This window comes from Benincasa hispida, chromosome 7, assembly GCF_027475165.1.
Source record: "Benincasa hispida cultivar pf3 chromosome 7, pf3_genome.v1.1, whole genome shotgun sequence".
In the NCBI taxonomy this organism is placed as follows: Eukaryota; Viridiplantae; Streptophyta; class Magnoliopsida; order Cucurbitales; family Cucurbitaceae; genus Benincasa; species Benincasa hispida.
The window spans coordinates 50,782,584-50,795,515 of NC_143484.1; the positions used below are offsets into that span (position 1 = coordinate 50,782,584).

The 12,932-nt window shown below is 32.6% G+C and overlaps 2 protein-coding genes across 2 annotated transcripts; both read left to right on the top strand.

The window, feature by feature from the left end:
* Nucleotides 1-479: 479 nt before the first annotated feature.
* On the top strand, nt 480-3,783 carry LOC120080925 (Endosomal targeting BRO1-like domain-containing protein). Its single transcript, XM_039035606.2, has 6 exons — nt 480-873; nt 1,587-1,754; nt 2,204-2,465; nt 2,546-2,712; nt 2,920-3,069; nt 3,171-3,783. The coding sequence occupies exons 1-6, from the start codon at nt 829-831 to the stop codon at nt 3,516-3,518; spliced, it is 1,140 nt and encodes a 379-aa protein (XP_038891534.1). The 5' UTR covers nt 480-828; the 3' UTR covers nt 3,519-3,783.
* A 1,871-nt stretch (nt 3,784-5,654) lies between these two features.
* LOC120082155 (Metallo-hydrolase/oxidoreductase superfamily protein) lies at nt 5,655-8,819 on the top strand. The gene is made up of 8 exons (XM_039037403.2): nt 5,655-5,936; nt 6,013-6,106; nt 6,209-6,334; nt 6,430-6,588; nt 7,209-7,327; nt 7,452-7,643; nt 7,955-8,045; nt 8,597-8,819. Exons 1-8 carry the CDS (start codon nt 5,791-5,793, stop codon nt 8,687-8,689), a joined length of 1,020 nt encoding a protein of 339 aa, XP_038893331.1. The 5' UTR covers nt 5,655-5,790; the 3' UTR covers nt 8,690-8,819.
* The last annotated feature ends 4,113 nt before the right edge of the window (nt 8,820-12,932 follow it).

Here is a 12,932-nt window from a genome sequence, read left to right on the forward strand (position 1 = left end):
TCAATTTAGATCTTTCATTACAATTAGTTTTGAAAATTATATATGCATTAATTTTCAAGTATGTGCAGACTTCTTCAAATGTCAGTTTTAGAAAATAGACAACTAGAGTAAATGTATTGACGAATTTCAAAAGAAAATTTGTCTGAAAATCTAAATTGATTTTTTTTTTTTTTTTTATAAAAATTTAGAGATTTAATTGATACAATTAAAAATTTCACATGAGATTTTTCTAAAGAGATCATAATAAATGGCGATAGTTAATTTAGTATTTAAATTAATACAACCCTAAATTTTTCGGTATAAATTGATATATTTCCAATCTTTTCTGTAAACCTATTTGACACCAACATTTTTCCGTATCAATAAATGCCGTTATAAGGCCCGTTATGGCCCAGGAAGATAAATAGCCCATTGGCCCACCAAAGTTGTGTTGTTGATCATCAATTCATCTTCCTATGGACTTCTAAACTCGTAATCTTGGCAGCGAAGGAAACGAGGAGTAAAAACCAGAGGGCGACCACTAACAAACAATAACGAGATATCGACCCACCAATAATAAGCCGATACTATAAGTAAAATTACCCACAAACTTCACCGACTGTATAAATCGAGCTGTGTCCACTTCGGGGTTCTTCGTTAAGGATTGCCCGAGCGAGGTGTGTCATTGGTTTGTTGATCTTCCTTTGAGTCGTTGAATTTCCTTCTTGGAGCCGAATTGAATGCAGATTAGTATTGAAAGAGTCCACTGATTAAACTCGCCTTCACCCTATTTGCTGTTTTCCTTACTCGAAACAGTTGCCCGGTGATTGAGTTTTGATTTTGTCAAAGATGCTGCTGCAATTTTCAGACCCAGCCAAGCTTAAAACCAAGATGGTATGTTTCTTTTCTTCTGGGTTTATTTGAATTGTCATTAGAGTGTGGGATAGTGATATACTGAAGGTTTCAAGTGCTAAATCCATAGGTGTAATCTAGTTTTTCAAGCTAAACAGAGGATAGAAGATAAGATGTATCTGCAATTATAGTGAAAGTTCTGGAAGAAGTTCTACAACTATTAGTAAAATAAGACTTGGAGCAAATAAAATAGGAAATACCCAACAAGAGAGCATTGAAAGAAATATTAGGTAGAGAGCATAGTAGTATTTGTTATATTATTAATGAATTGGTTTGCATTCAGTAAATAACGTGGTTTTATAAACAATTGACCTGTATAATGCAACATTAGATCTATTAATTACTAAGCTATCGGAATGAAAGTATGTTGACCTGGATTAAACTGTAGTTCGTTGGATTAAATACTAGTTTTTCAAGCTAGAGAAGAGTGATTTCTGATGCAACATTCCTTAACGAGAATGATTTTTGGCTGAAGCTTCATTTGATCATTAAACTACTTTGGTCTTTGGCTGAACCTGTTGGCTAAGTCCTATGGTCTTTGAGCAACATCTATCTAAATATCGCGTGTTTGAATCTTTGGATGATCTTAATAAGGAAGACCATTGATGTTTGGGTTTTGGGCAAATACAGACATTTTTTTTTTAAAATTAATAAGTATATCAATGAGATTAGTGATTAATTGTCAATATGCACAGTGTGTGTTTGAGGATAAATTCCTTGCCCGCGATTCTGGTACACTTGAACAACTGAAGGAGATGACTTCTAGGCGTAGAGTTATTGAGGAGTCCATTAATGAAACGAGCTCTATCACAGATGCCATTGCAAGAGAAATGTCAGGCGGGTTGTCTTCTCACACTCAACAGGTAATAATATGTGAACATAGTTAAAAAAAGTAATAAATACCATTAACCTTCCTTGTCATTATCTCCTTTGTGATTCAACAAATACATGGATTTCTTTTATAATTGCAATGCCTCTTTGTTAGATGAGAATGGATGTGGCTGGATTATTTCTTTCAATTTCTGCCCATTTACTTATATGCTTAGTTTAAACCACGGACTGCTCCTGCTCTTGTTCCTTTTTTATTTGAAAGGAAGTCGTTTTTTCCTCCTTCACTCTCCTGTCACTCCCCACCCCCCACACCACACACACACGCAAGCCCGAAGTTGCAGCGAAGTTATACGGAGATTTTTTTTTGAACTACTGGTTTTATTCTCTCTTTCTTCATAACCTACAACATTTTAGAAAATGTTACTATTGCTGTGTGCTCATTCAATTACGTTCGGTCTTCTGTGCTTAAAAAATTTTGCAGGTCCTTCACAAACTACAGAAGTATCTGCCCTTGTTGGAAAATTTTGTTTCCCAAGTTGATATGATCGATTATAACCTCAGGATTGTTCAGTGGACTTCAGACCTAAAGATACGATGGTCAAGTGCACTGAGCTCATCTTCATTATTTCATCTTAGGGGTCCAAAATTTTTCCAAATAGATAACTTGAGGTTTGAGGTAGGGATGACTCTTTCTCTATATGGCGCTGTTCTTAGGCAGAGGGCATCGGAAGTTATATCAGAAGGTGGGTACTAATGATGAACTAGTTTGCTGTAGAAGTCATGAATTTATACCTATTTGATCACTTACTCTTCACTTATACAGATCAAGTGCAATCTGCGACCTTTTTCAGGGAAGCTGCTGGGATCTATCAATATCTAGCTAAGGAGATTCTTCCATCCATCCAACACTGCTTGCCTTCTGAAAGGCCTCCAGAAGTTATTCCATCTACTTCTGCTGCCATGAGTCTTATTTGTTTAGCTGAGGCTCAGGTTAGTTTGCTCGCCTTCACATAACACCTTGAATCTTCTATTAAAAAAAATGGCCTTTAAGATGAAAGTGCAATTTGTGAGACCGTTTAGTCTAGTTGGTTTTTGATCAGAGTGTGGAATTTGGGATGTTCACGTTTCTCTTTTTTTTAATTTTGTTCCCAATGACGATGATCTATATTGAATCTTCTGCCATAAAAAATTTAACAGGCTGTCACATCGATGAGAGCTGAAGAAAAGGGAACTATTCCTAGTCTTTTGGCAAAGCTACACTATGGTATTGTTGAATTACTCAATGAATCAGTGAATCATTTACGAATAATTTCTGGAGAATGGAAAGATATGTCCTCAAACTTTTTGGTTAGAATTCTCTTCTTACACATTCATGGTGGTTTTATGGTGTGTAATCTAGTGTTTAGCCACGTGACCAGTACAATCTTTGTCGTGTTTCGTTGGTATAGGAATTTCTATCAGCTTTCAGAGCTCTACATGAGTTGAAGAGTCGGAAAAATCTTGCAAAAGAACTGATGTCTGGTGGCCAAGCTGGAGTTGCTATAGGAGTTCTTAGATATGCATTAACTGATGTCAAAAAGGAAATGCCAAGAGAAAATTCATGGAAAATTGTTTTCGGAATAGAAATAGATATTGTAGCCGAAATGCTCAGGAAGTTCGAACGCGAGAACGAAATCGTATGGCATAACAAAATTCCTTCAAGAGATGAGTTGCCAACGCCTAAGGGTACCCAAATCGTCAAATCCATACCTTATCATCCCAAAAAATGGGAGAGAGAGCTAGCATTTAAAATATGAATTGAAGCTCCAAGTAAATATGGTCATTTGTTCTTGTCGGGGTCAATGTTATGGAGCTGCTTTTTTGTCCCCAATCTCATTCTATCAAAGCAAAAGAGAATCTGGTGCTTTTTTGCGTTCATCTTTTTGAAATATCTCTTAGCTGGTTGAGTGACTTTTTGGTGAAAATGTGAAGCATTTGTATAGAAATTGACATTGATTATAGTGGTTTCTATTTCTTACATTTTATTGATTTGGAATGGTCATAAAGTAGAGGTTGATATCACTATGTTTCTAGATATTCATTCCATCAACTCATTTCTTATCTAAGTATACTTGTTAAATGAGATTAAAATTGATTTGATGTGAAAGTCTTAATCGTAATTCGTGTTTTTTAAAGAAAATAAAGTTAATTTTTACTTAAAACTTGTCAAACAGTAACGATTTTCATCATAAAATTTTAATTTCATTAATTTGATTCTATACTTAAATAAATGTTATACCCCTTTTTTTATGAGAAAATTTATTTAACACCAGCAGAACTAGAAACCATACTAAACTTAAAAATAGCTAAGGAGAACCACTTTAGGCACAAAAGGACACAACCCTCCAAAATTTTCAGAGAGAGAACGGGTACAACCAAAATCAAATACAAAGAGGTGGTTATTGTAGTTGGATTATGATAGTTTGTGTTTGGGTATAGATTATTTTAGTTTGGGTTAGAATAGTATGTGTTTGAGGTGTAAACTATTTTAATTTGAGAAAGAAATAGTAAATATGGTAACAAATAATAAAAAAAAATGATGAATGTAAAATAGCAAAAATTGTAGTAAATAAATAGTAAACACGAAAGTAGTTTTTATTGCAGCAAGAAATTATTATATTTTGATGATAACCCTTGTCCTACATGTCCCCAAAATTTTCAAATACAATAATTGTGCGAGCAAGGCCATATCAACCCCATTTGACTTTGGATCAAATGTTCCAATTTTAGCCTCTGTTTACTAACTAACTACAACAAGAAGAAATTTCAAAAAGCTCATTAGGTGTACTTGAAATTATATTAAACTCGATCATTTGATCAATCCAAAAAATTGACAATTGAATATCAAAACTTACAAATTGCATAAACCCTAACACTCTAAATTTAAGGCTCATTGACATATAACCAAACTTTTAATTCAACATTATAAATAGAAGGTTGAAATACTACCAATTTTAAATACTACTTTGGTCCATGTACTTTCATAAAAGGTTCATTTTGGTCCCTTCTTGTATTTTAAAAGGTTCATTTTAGTTATTTTTTGAATTTTAAAAGGTTCATTTTGGTGCTTGTACTTTTAAAAAAGGTTCATTTTGATTACTCTATTTTAAAAAAAATGTTCATAATACAATTATGAGGTAACAAACATTTTTTATGAGAGGATTAGACGTGCATGGTCATTTTAAGTTTCAAATAAACCGGCTCATGTCAGATCCCATTAAATCCAATTAAATTTGCATTGATTAGGTTTATTATTCGTTCTCGGTTTCAATCGTAGGTGGTTGGTTTTTTATTTTCCATCTCAATCCTCTGTGTTTGTTTGTTTGTTTTTTCTTTAAAAAAGAGAGAGAAAAGATAAAGGAGAAGAGGCTTACCTAGATTTTGAATGCGAAGTCTAACTCGTTGTGAAAAGATTTCAAATGAATGTAGAAGATTGAGATGGAAAATTTTAAAAAAACCAAATTATTGAGATGAAAAATAAAAAACCAAAAGATCGAGATGGAAAATAAAGAAGATTGAGATGGAAAATAAAAAAAAACAAATCAGAAGATTGAGTTGGAAAATAAAAAATCTGGGAACTGCAATTGAAACCATGAAGAAGATGGGCACAAAATAAAACGACCACGTGGTGCCTAATTTTCTCATAAAAAATGCCACCTCATAAATCTGTTAAATCAATATATTAATATCAAGGATCAAAATGAACATTTTTCAAAAGTAAAAATATTGAATTGAAATGAATCCTTTTAAAGTACAGAACTAAAATGAAAATTACCGATACTAAAAGAGTATTTAAACCAAAATATAGTATGTATAATATTTAAGAAACAGTTGATCCAAAGTATGAGGGCAACGGCCACCGTGCACGTGGCAAGTGGCCAAATCAGGAACACAAAATTTTGATGGAACTGTTCATAATTTTGAAGAACATTGTGGAAACCCGTACAAATAAAGAGAGAGATTACTACTCGTCTTCTTGATTTCGCGCGAAAGGCAGGGAGAAGCTGAGGGAGTGGTCGAGAAGCAGCCATGGCCGCTGTACAGTGCACAAGCTTCTGCAAACCATTTGGCACCACAAGGGTTTTCTCCCCTTCTTCATTTGCCCTTTCCATTTCTCGTACGAATTATCCCACTGTCAAAGCTTCCAGCTCATTGCCGAACGTATCGATTTCCAGGTCTTCTATTCTGCATCTCTACATTTTTCTTTAGTTGGAGATTACAAGCTATGGTTGCCCTAAAGCTTCGTTACAGGTCGAATAGGGTTGTTCCGGCTGTCATTGCCGAAGAGAATGCCGATGGGCCAACTGTTTCTGCCATTGATGCGTTTAATCTAACTTATCTGGAGGCGGGTTCTTAGTACTTTTATGACTTGAGACCGATAATTATTCGTTGATTTTGAATTACATGCTTAGAATTAATCTTCCCCCTTTCCCCCTTTTTGTTTTAGGGAAATAGTTGGTTGTGGGAAGTAGGCGGATTGACCATCTTGGTAGATCCTATTTTGGTTGGTAATCTTGATTTTGGTATCCCATGGCTTTATGAGGCGTCCAAGAAGATATTGAAGAGTTTTCAGGTAATTTCCTAATAGCTATAAGCACTTTTTTGGTGTTTGGTTTCTCTGATGTAGTCTAATAAACGAATTTTGATGCTTGAGCAAATTTAGTGCAGTTGAGTGAACTTCCTGAAGTTGACTGCTTACTCATTACACAAAGTCTTGATGATCACTGCCATTTGAAGACCCTGAGACCTCTCTCTAAGAAGTCCCCAAATATAAAGGTTATAGCAACTCCAAATGCAAAGACATTGTTGGATCCACTTTTCAGCAATGTAAGTAGGTTCTGCTATGGATTCTCTCTTTGTTTCTTTCTGCTGTCATTCAAGGTTATAGCAACTCCAAATACAAAGACATGTTTGATAGTGATTCTAAAATTGTTAAAATTACTTTTCAAATTTTCAAAATCTCTCTAAAAGTGATTTTAATCATTCAAAATCAATTTTAATAGTAAGAAAAATATCTTTAAAAGTATAAAATTAAACATTAAATGGATTTCGAGGGATTAAAGATATGTTTCAGCATGATTTTAATCATTTTAAAATCACTCTTAAACATATACTAACATGCCGTTGTTATAAATAGAGATAGAGAGAGAGATGTTACCGTAGTTAGAAGGCATTTTTTAAATCAGCCCCATTTCCCATCTTTTTTGTTCATTGCTTGTGGTTTGGATAGACTATCAACGTACAACTGTACAAGGCAGGAAGACATAAAGATCAAGAGTGATTAAAGATAACAGAGGAGCATCTCCCTCCTCTCGGCCAAAATAATTTTAAAAACCGAAGCTTTCCTACATGCAGAGGCGCTATACTTTCTTATTCTTTGTTAAAGGAGCATATACCACATTGTGCTCATATGTGAATGTTCTAAGGCTAGTTTTAGTTATATCCAGGTCACTTATCTAGAACCTGGTCAGAGTTCAGTTATTGAAGCAAAAAATAGTTCTCAAGTACTCATTAGAGCCACTGCCGGACCAGTTCTAGGTCCTCCGTGGCAGCGTCCTGAGAACGGGTAAAGTTGTTGATCTTCTACATTGCTAATCCCACTGCATAGTATGATACTTTACATGATGAACATCGTATTTAGTAACCTGGTTATTTAGTTTCCATCTCTCTCTATCTCTTATTAAATCCAGGTATCTCGTTATTTCTCCCCAAGGCCAGCTGACTCTTTATTATGAACCTCATTGCTCTTACGACAAGGAATTTTTGGGGAAAGAAAGGGCTGATATTGTCATCACACCTGTGATAAAGCAGCTTCTGCCTAATTTTACTCTCGTTTCTGGACAAGAAGATGCAGTCCAACTTGCAAAGCTGCTGCATGCAAAGTATGAATGCTTCCAGAACCTTAAATTCGCTACTTGGTGGAGACATCTCTCTCTCTATATATTTAAGTTAGAAACCCGACCTTAAGATTAAAAATCAAGAAAATTGGTGATGAAATGTATTGCGATATCAAAGAAAATTACATACTCTTTCAGGATCAATCCTATAATATGACTAACCTAGTTACCTTGAACCTTTGCAATCTACTTTATTCATAAGTTCATAACCGTTATTCTTATACACTCCCTAGCTAATATATAATATGCCCATGGTATCTTATCCTATCAAATTATCCTTCCTTGTCGTCTTTCAGGTTCATCGTGCCAATGAATAATGGAGATATGGATAGCAAAGGGCTTCTTGCAAGCTTAATCAGAGGGGAAGGGACAATTGGATCTTTCAAGGTTAATATCTACTTTAACCACAGCCATTATGAAACGTGTGTCCGAACTGATATATTATCATATTCATACAGGCATACTTGAACTTTGCATGATGGTTTGTAGGTTTCCAGTCAACTTTGGTTTATTTATTTCTTTCTATCATGTATACATTATTAAGTATAGAAGCTGATGAAGTTGAATGAAAATCAAGTAGTGTCTAGTACAGAATGACCTGGTCACTAATTTATAATTAGAATGTTGATTTTAGAATCTTATAACACATGATCAAATAACCATTACCGGTTGGCTTAACGGTCAATAAGGGTCATAGGTATAGTAAAGGGTTTAGAGGGAAACTGTGTTAATGGTGGCCACCATAACATGTGAGTTGTCTGGTGAGATTAGTAGAGATGTGTCAAGCTGGTCTGTACTGGTCTGTACACTTACACATGGTCAAATGAGTGACCAAGGTTGAAATGCTTCCCTCCATTTTGGATGAACTTTCTACTTTGATACTGCACAACAAACGTTAGAAAGCTCTGTTAAATTCTTACTAATTCAATGTAATGCAGGAATTGTTGTCAAAGGAGCTTCCAGAGGCAGTTGTCTTGGAGCCTACTCCTGGCGTACCACTTAACATTTCCCCACCTTCAGATCAAGCGTGAGTGCCTGGTTTTTCAATAATGAAAACTCACCTTTTGAAGTTTCAGAATATATTGATGATGGAATCTAGTGAAGCTTGTGTTTTTTCAGCATCATTTGGTTTCATAATGAAGGAAAGATCGTTACTTTTTACTTTTCTGAATTATCATCTAACTCCCTGGCATATCTTACTGTTAGGAACTGAGGTAGTATGGGCTACCTTTGTCTCAGCCACTTAAGTACCACGTTGGTCATCCCATTCTAACCGATGTGGGACAAAGATAGTCCATACTACCTTGGTTCCTCACACTTACATGTAGAAAATTCAACGATCTTCTCATCCATGGATCCCAAGACTGATCTCTAAAAGATAATTTAAAGATGGTCTTAGAGTGTTCTTTTCAAGTGCCTGAAAAGTCGTTTTTTAAGCACTTAAAAAACTCATTTCAAACAATCCCTTAGCCTAAGTTTGAATACTAGTTTGTGTCAAATGGACCTTCTCAGTCTTTCAGGATTCATGAAGTGAGATTTCTTCCTCTACACTGGATCCTAATACCTACCCTTTTGGTGAAAGAAGAGTGTTTGAGCAAGGAATGCCCAATGGCCCATGGGCTCCCTTATAGTCATGCCTAGAGGACTTCTGGCCCATAGTATTGAAAACGTAGTCCAAATCAAACTCTGCCCATCTTTTTCTACATGTCCAAACTCCTCCAACATGTCTTCAAGGACAACCTACACTCACCATCTACATTGATCATGATTGTTCCAATATTAATTTAGTCCCAAAAATCTGCTGGTGGGTGGGAAGAGATTCAGATTCAGATTCAGATTCTGTCCTTTTTTTCCCATTCTTTAGAAGGAAAATGCAGATTAATTTATTTACTGTGGAATGGAAAGTCTACTTGTCTTGCGCATTATCTTTGAGATTACAACCAATTGGTATTCTTAGCAAACCAAAGAATAGTTTTGGAATGAACTTGGACGAGATAATGGCCACTAGAGGAAAAAAAATTCAAGCAAATATATGTTATCATCTGTTTCAATGTCTTTCAAAGAGATAGTGTAGTTATGTGAGAATGGCGTAGTACATGGCTTTTAGGATATAAACAAAATGTTTTTCTGCTTGCTCAATTTGATAATCGGCTCAAGGAAGGTTTAGTTAATTTATTTTTAATTAATGTCACTAATGAAGTTTGAAGAATCTTTGTTTAATGGCCATGGACGACCTAAGAAGTCCAAAAATGAAAAGGTGGATGTACTTGGACAGGTTTGTGAATGTAATTAGCTCTCATCCTCAACCAAATTCATCCAAGGAAGTGATGTCTTTTAGCCTTTGGGTGATTAAAATATCAATGTTATAACGATGGATTGAAGTGGGTTTGTTATATGATATTGAATATTGACAAACAGTAAAAACCACCATTGAAGTATGATAGTAGTTGCAACTATACCTTCAAACTTTCTATTATAAGAATTGAGCTCTCAAACTTCTACCAGTGTTAAAATTGGATCTCCAAACTGAAAGTAGTTTTAGAAATTAGACCCCCGTATAATAAAAATTAAACCCTCAAACTTATGCAATTGTTACAATTTCTATAATTACGTGAGTTTGAGAGTCTAATTTTAACACCTATATAAGTTTGAGGGTTTGAGCACCATACTTTATGGTGATTTTTGCAATTTGCTCTTAAATTTTCATCATATCAATACTTTCATCATGTCAATACTTTCATCGATATTTTCACGTGTCATGACTAGTATAGCATCAACATAATAGATGAATCGATTTTTCCATTATATCATAACAAATATGTTAAACACAGACAATAAACATTTTTAACTTGTCTAAAAATGTAAAATATTTTTTTTAAACTTAAATATTTTATGGAACTTTCATTTTTATAATTTTTCAAAAATATCTATCTACATCTATATTTTAGTGATATTTTCATGCATAAAATTGACTTGACGGTATTTATGTTGACAACATTTTAAACTTTGGTAGTCTCACCAATTAATCGGATGTAGCGAAATCAGATTCAATATTGATCAACCACTCTCTCAATGAATTTCATTAATACTTTGTCGTTTATCCTAAAGTATTTTAGGAGATGTTTGCCCTTCTGATTTTGGAAAGCCTAAAAATCCAGTGTGTTGGGGCCGCATGTGTTTGAACTTATATTGGTAGGATGAATTTGAGATGATCGGGTCGCTAAGAAAATTATATAAGATATCTTGTCTTTATATAGTGTATACTTTCACTATAGAAGATTTATAATAAAAAAATATATGGTTTAAATACTATTTTGATTCCTATACTTTTTGTTTGGGCTGTTTTGGTCGAAAATGTTCGTTTTAGTTCATTTTAGTCCATGTACTTTTAAAATGTTTATTTTTGTCCTTATATTTTCAACTTTGGTTCATTTTAATCATCGAATTTTTTGAAAAATTATCATTTTGATCTTTTAAAAATGAAATGAAAATGAAAATGAAGGATCAAAAGTATCACTTTTTAAAGATATAATGATCAAAATGAACAAAAGTTAGGACCAAACTTAAAATTGAAGGGCAATATGAGAAGGTAAAGATTCTTCCATATGCCTCCATTTAATATAGTATAGATATAGATTATTATTGTTTTTCTTTGGATAAATAATTTTGTTATTTATTTCATTTTTGTGAGATACATGTGAATTTTTTTTATACCATATGAGGTGAGGAATCAAATCTCTAAATTCGATAATTGTGTTATGTTTATTTCAAGTTAAAACTTATTATTATTATTATTATTTTAATTAAAACGTGAGTATATAATGTTCCGTGCGGGTATGTATAGTAGCCAAGTAACTTAAATTTATTTTTATGTCCCAAAGATAAAATAAGAACTAAATTTTAACTTTGCTTAAAAGAACTTAAATTTATTTAATAAAAATATACACGTGTGTATGGATATTAGACGAAAAAGAGCATGTACTTGAAATAAAACCGCGGCTTATATGCTATATTGATCATGCCTAAATACATATATTTATAGGATAGCTCGTAATAGTAATGAATCTAGAATTTTAAGTGAAGATATAAGATCATATAAATATAATTTTAGATACATTGATATAATATTCGAGAATATAACTATATATAAAGTTAAAGTTTTAGCTCATTAACGTCTCCATTTGTATCATATATAGTTATTGAAATTTAAAAGATAGATATTAGATCATTGACATTTCGATTGTGTGTCTAATATATAATATTAGACATTTAAAAAAAATAATGTAATCACTGACTACAAAATTAAAAATTTGGTGTTCAATAAGAAATAATTACCATTTTTTGTCTAATATAACCATTAATTTTTAAGCATTTTATTTTATTTTATGAGATTTTTAGATACTATATTGTGAGTTTATAAATCTATTAGACATTTTTAAGGGGCTTATTTGAATTAAAATTGAAAATTTAGATATTTATTAGTCATAATTCTAAAAATTAAAAGTTAAACTTGTACGAACTTGAATGTAATTTTAAAAATAATGGGAAAGAAATTACAAAAAAGAATTTAAATGTGAAAATATTATTTATATGCCTTAATTTTAAAAAACTGTAAATCAATAATAAAATACTAATTTCTAAAAATTAAAAAATATTTATATATAAACATAAATATAAATGTGAAGTTTTTTTTTTGGAATTTAGTTATATATTTGAAATTTTCAGTAAATAAAAATTAGTTAAAATAAAAAAGAATAAAAACTACCTCCACCACAGTCTAGTAGAGTTCTACCACACTAAAGCTAACTCCTTTGATGTCATAATATTTTTTAATATTTAATAAAAAACCAATATATTTATATATAAAACGATAGGAGACACACGTCTCCAACCCTTTCATAGATCCGTCCTAACTCGTAAATATAACACCCCAAATAATAATAATAATGATAATTAATAATAAAAGTCGATCCAAATTTGAATGACATTAACGATTTCTCATTAATTTTTCTTCAAATATTTTCTTTTAATTTATAATCCACCATTTTAATCAATCATATCATACAATAATGTCATTTCGTGAGATGATGTTTAAGTAATCGTTTCCATGACATATGGACAGTGTTGTTCACAATTGAACTCTTCTTCTTTATACATTATGCAAATTGTTTGTCTTTTCTATTCAAAACTCATAATTGTTTTATTGAACATCTAATCTTATGTTTCTTAATATTAAAAATAAATCAAACAAATTAATAACAGTAATTAGGTTGG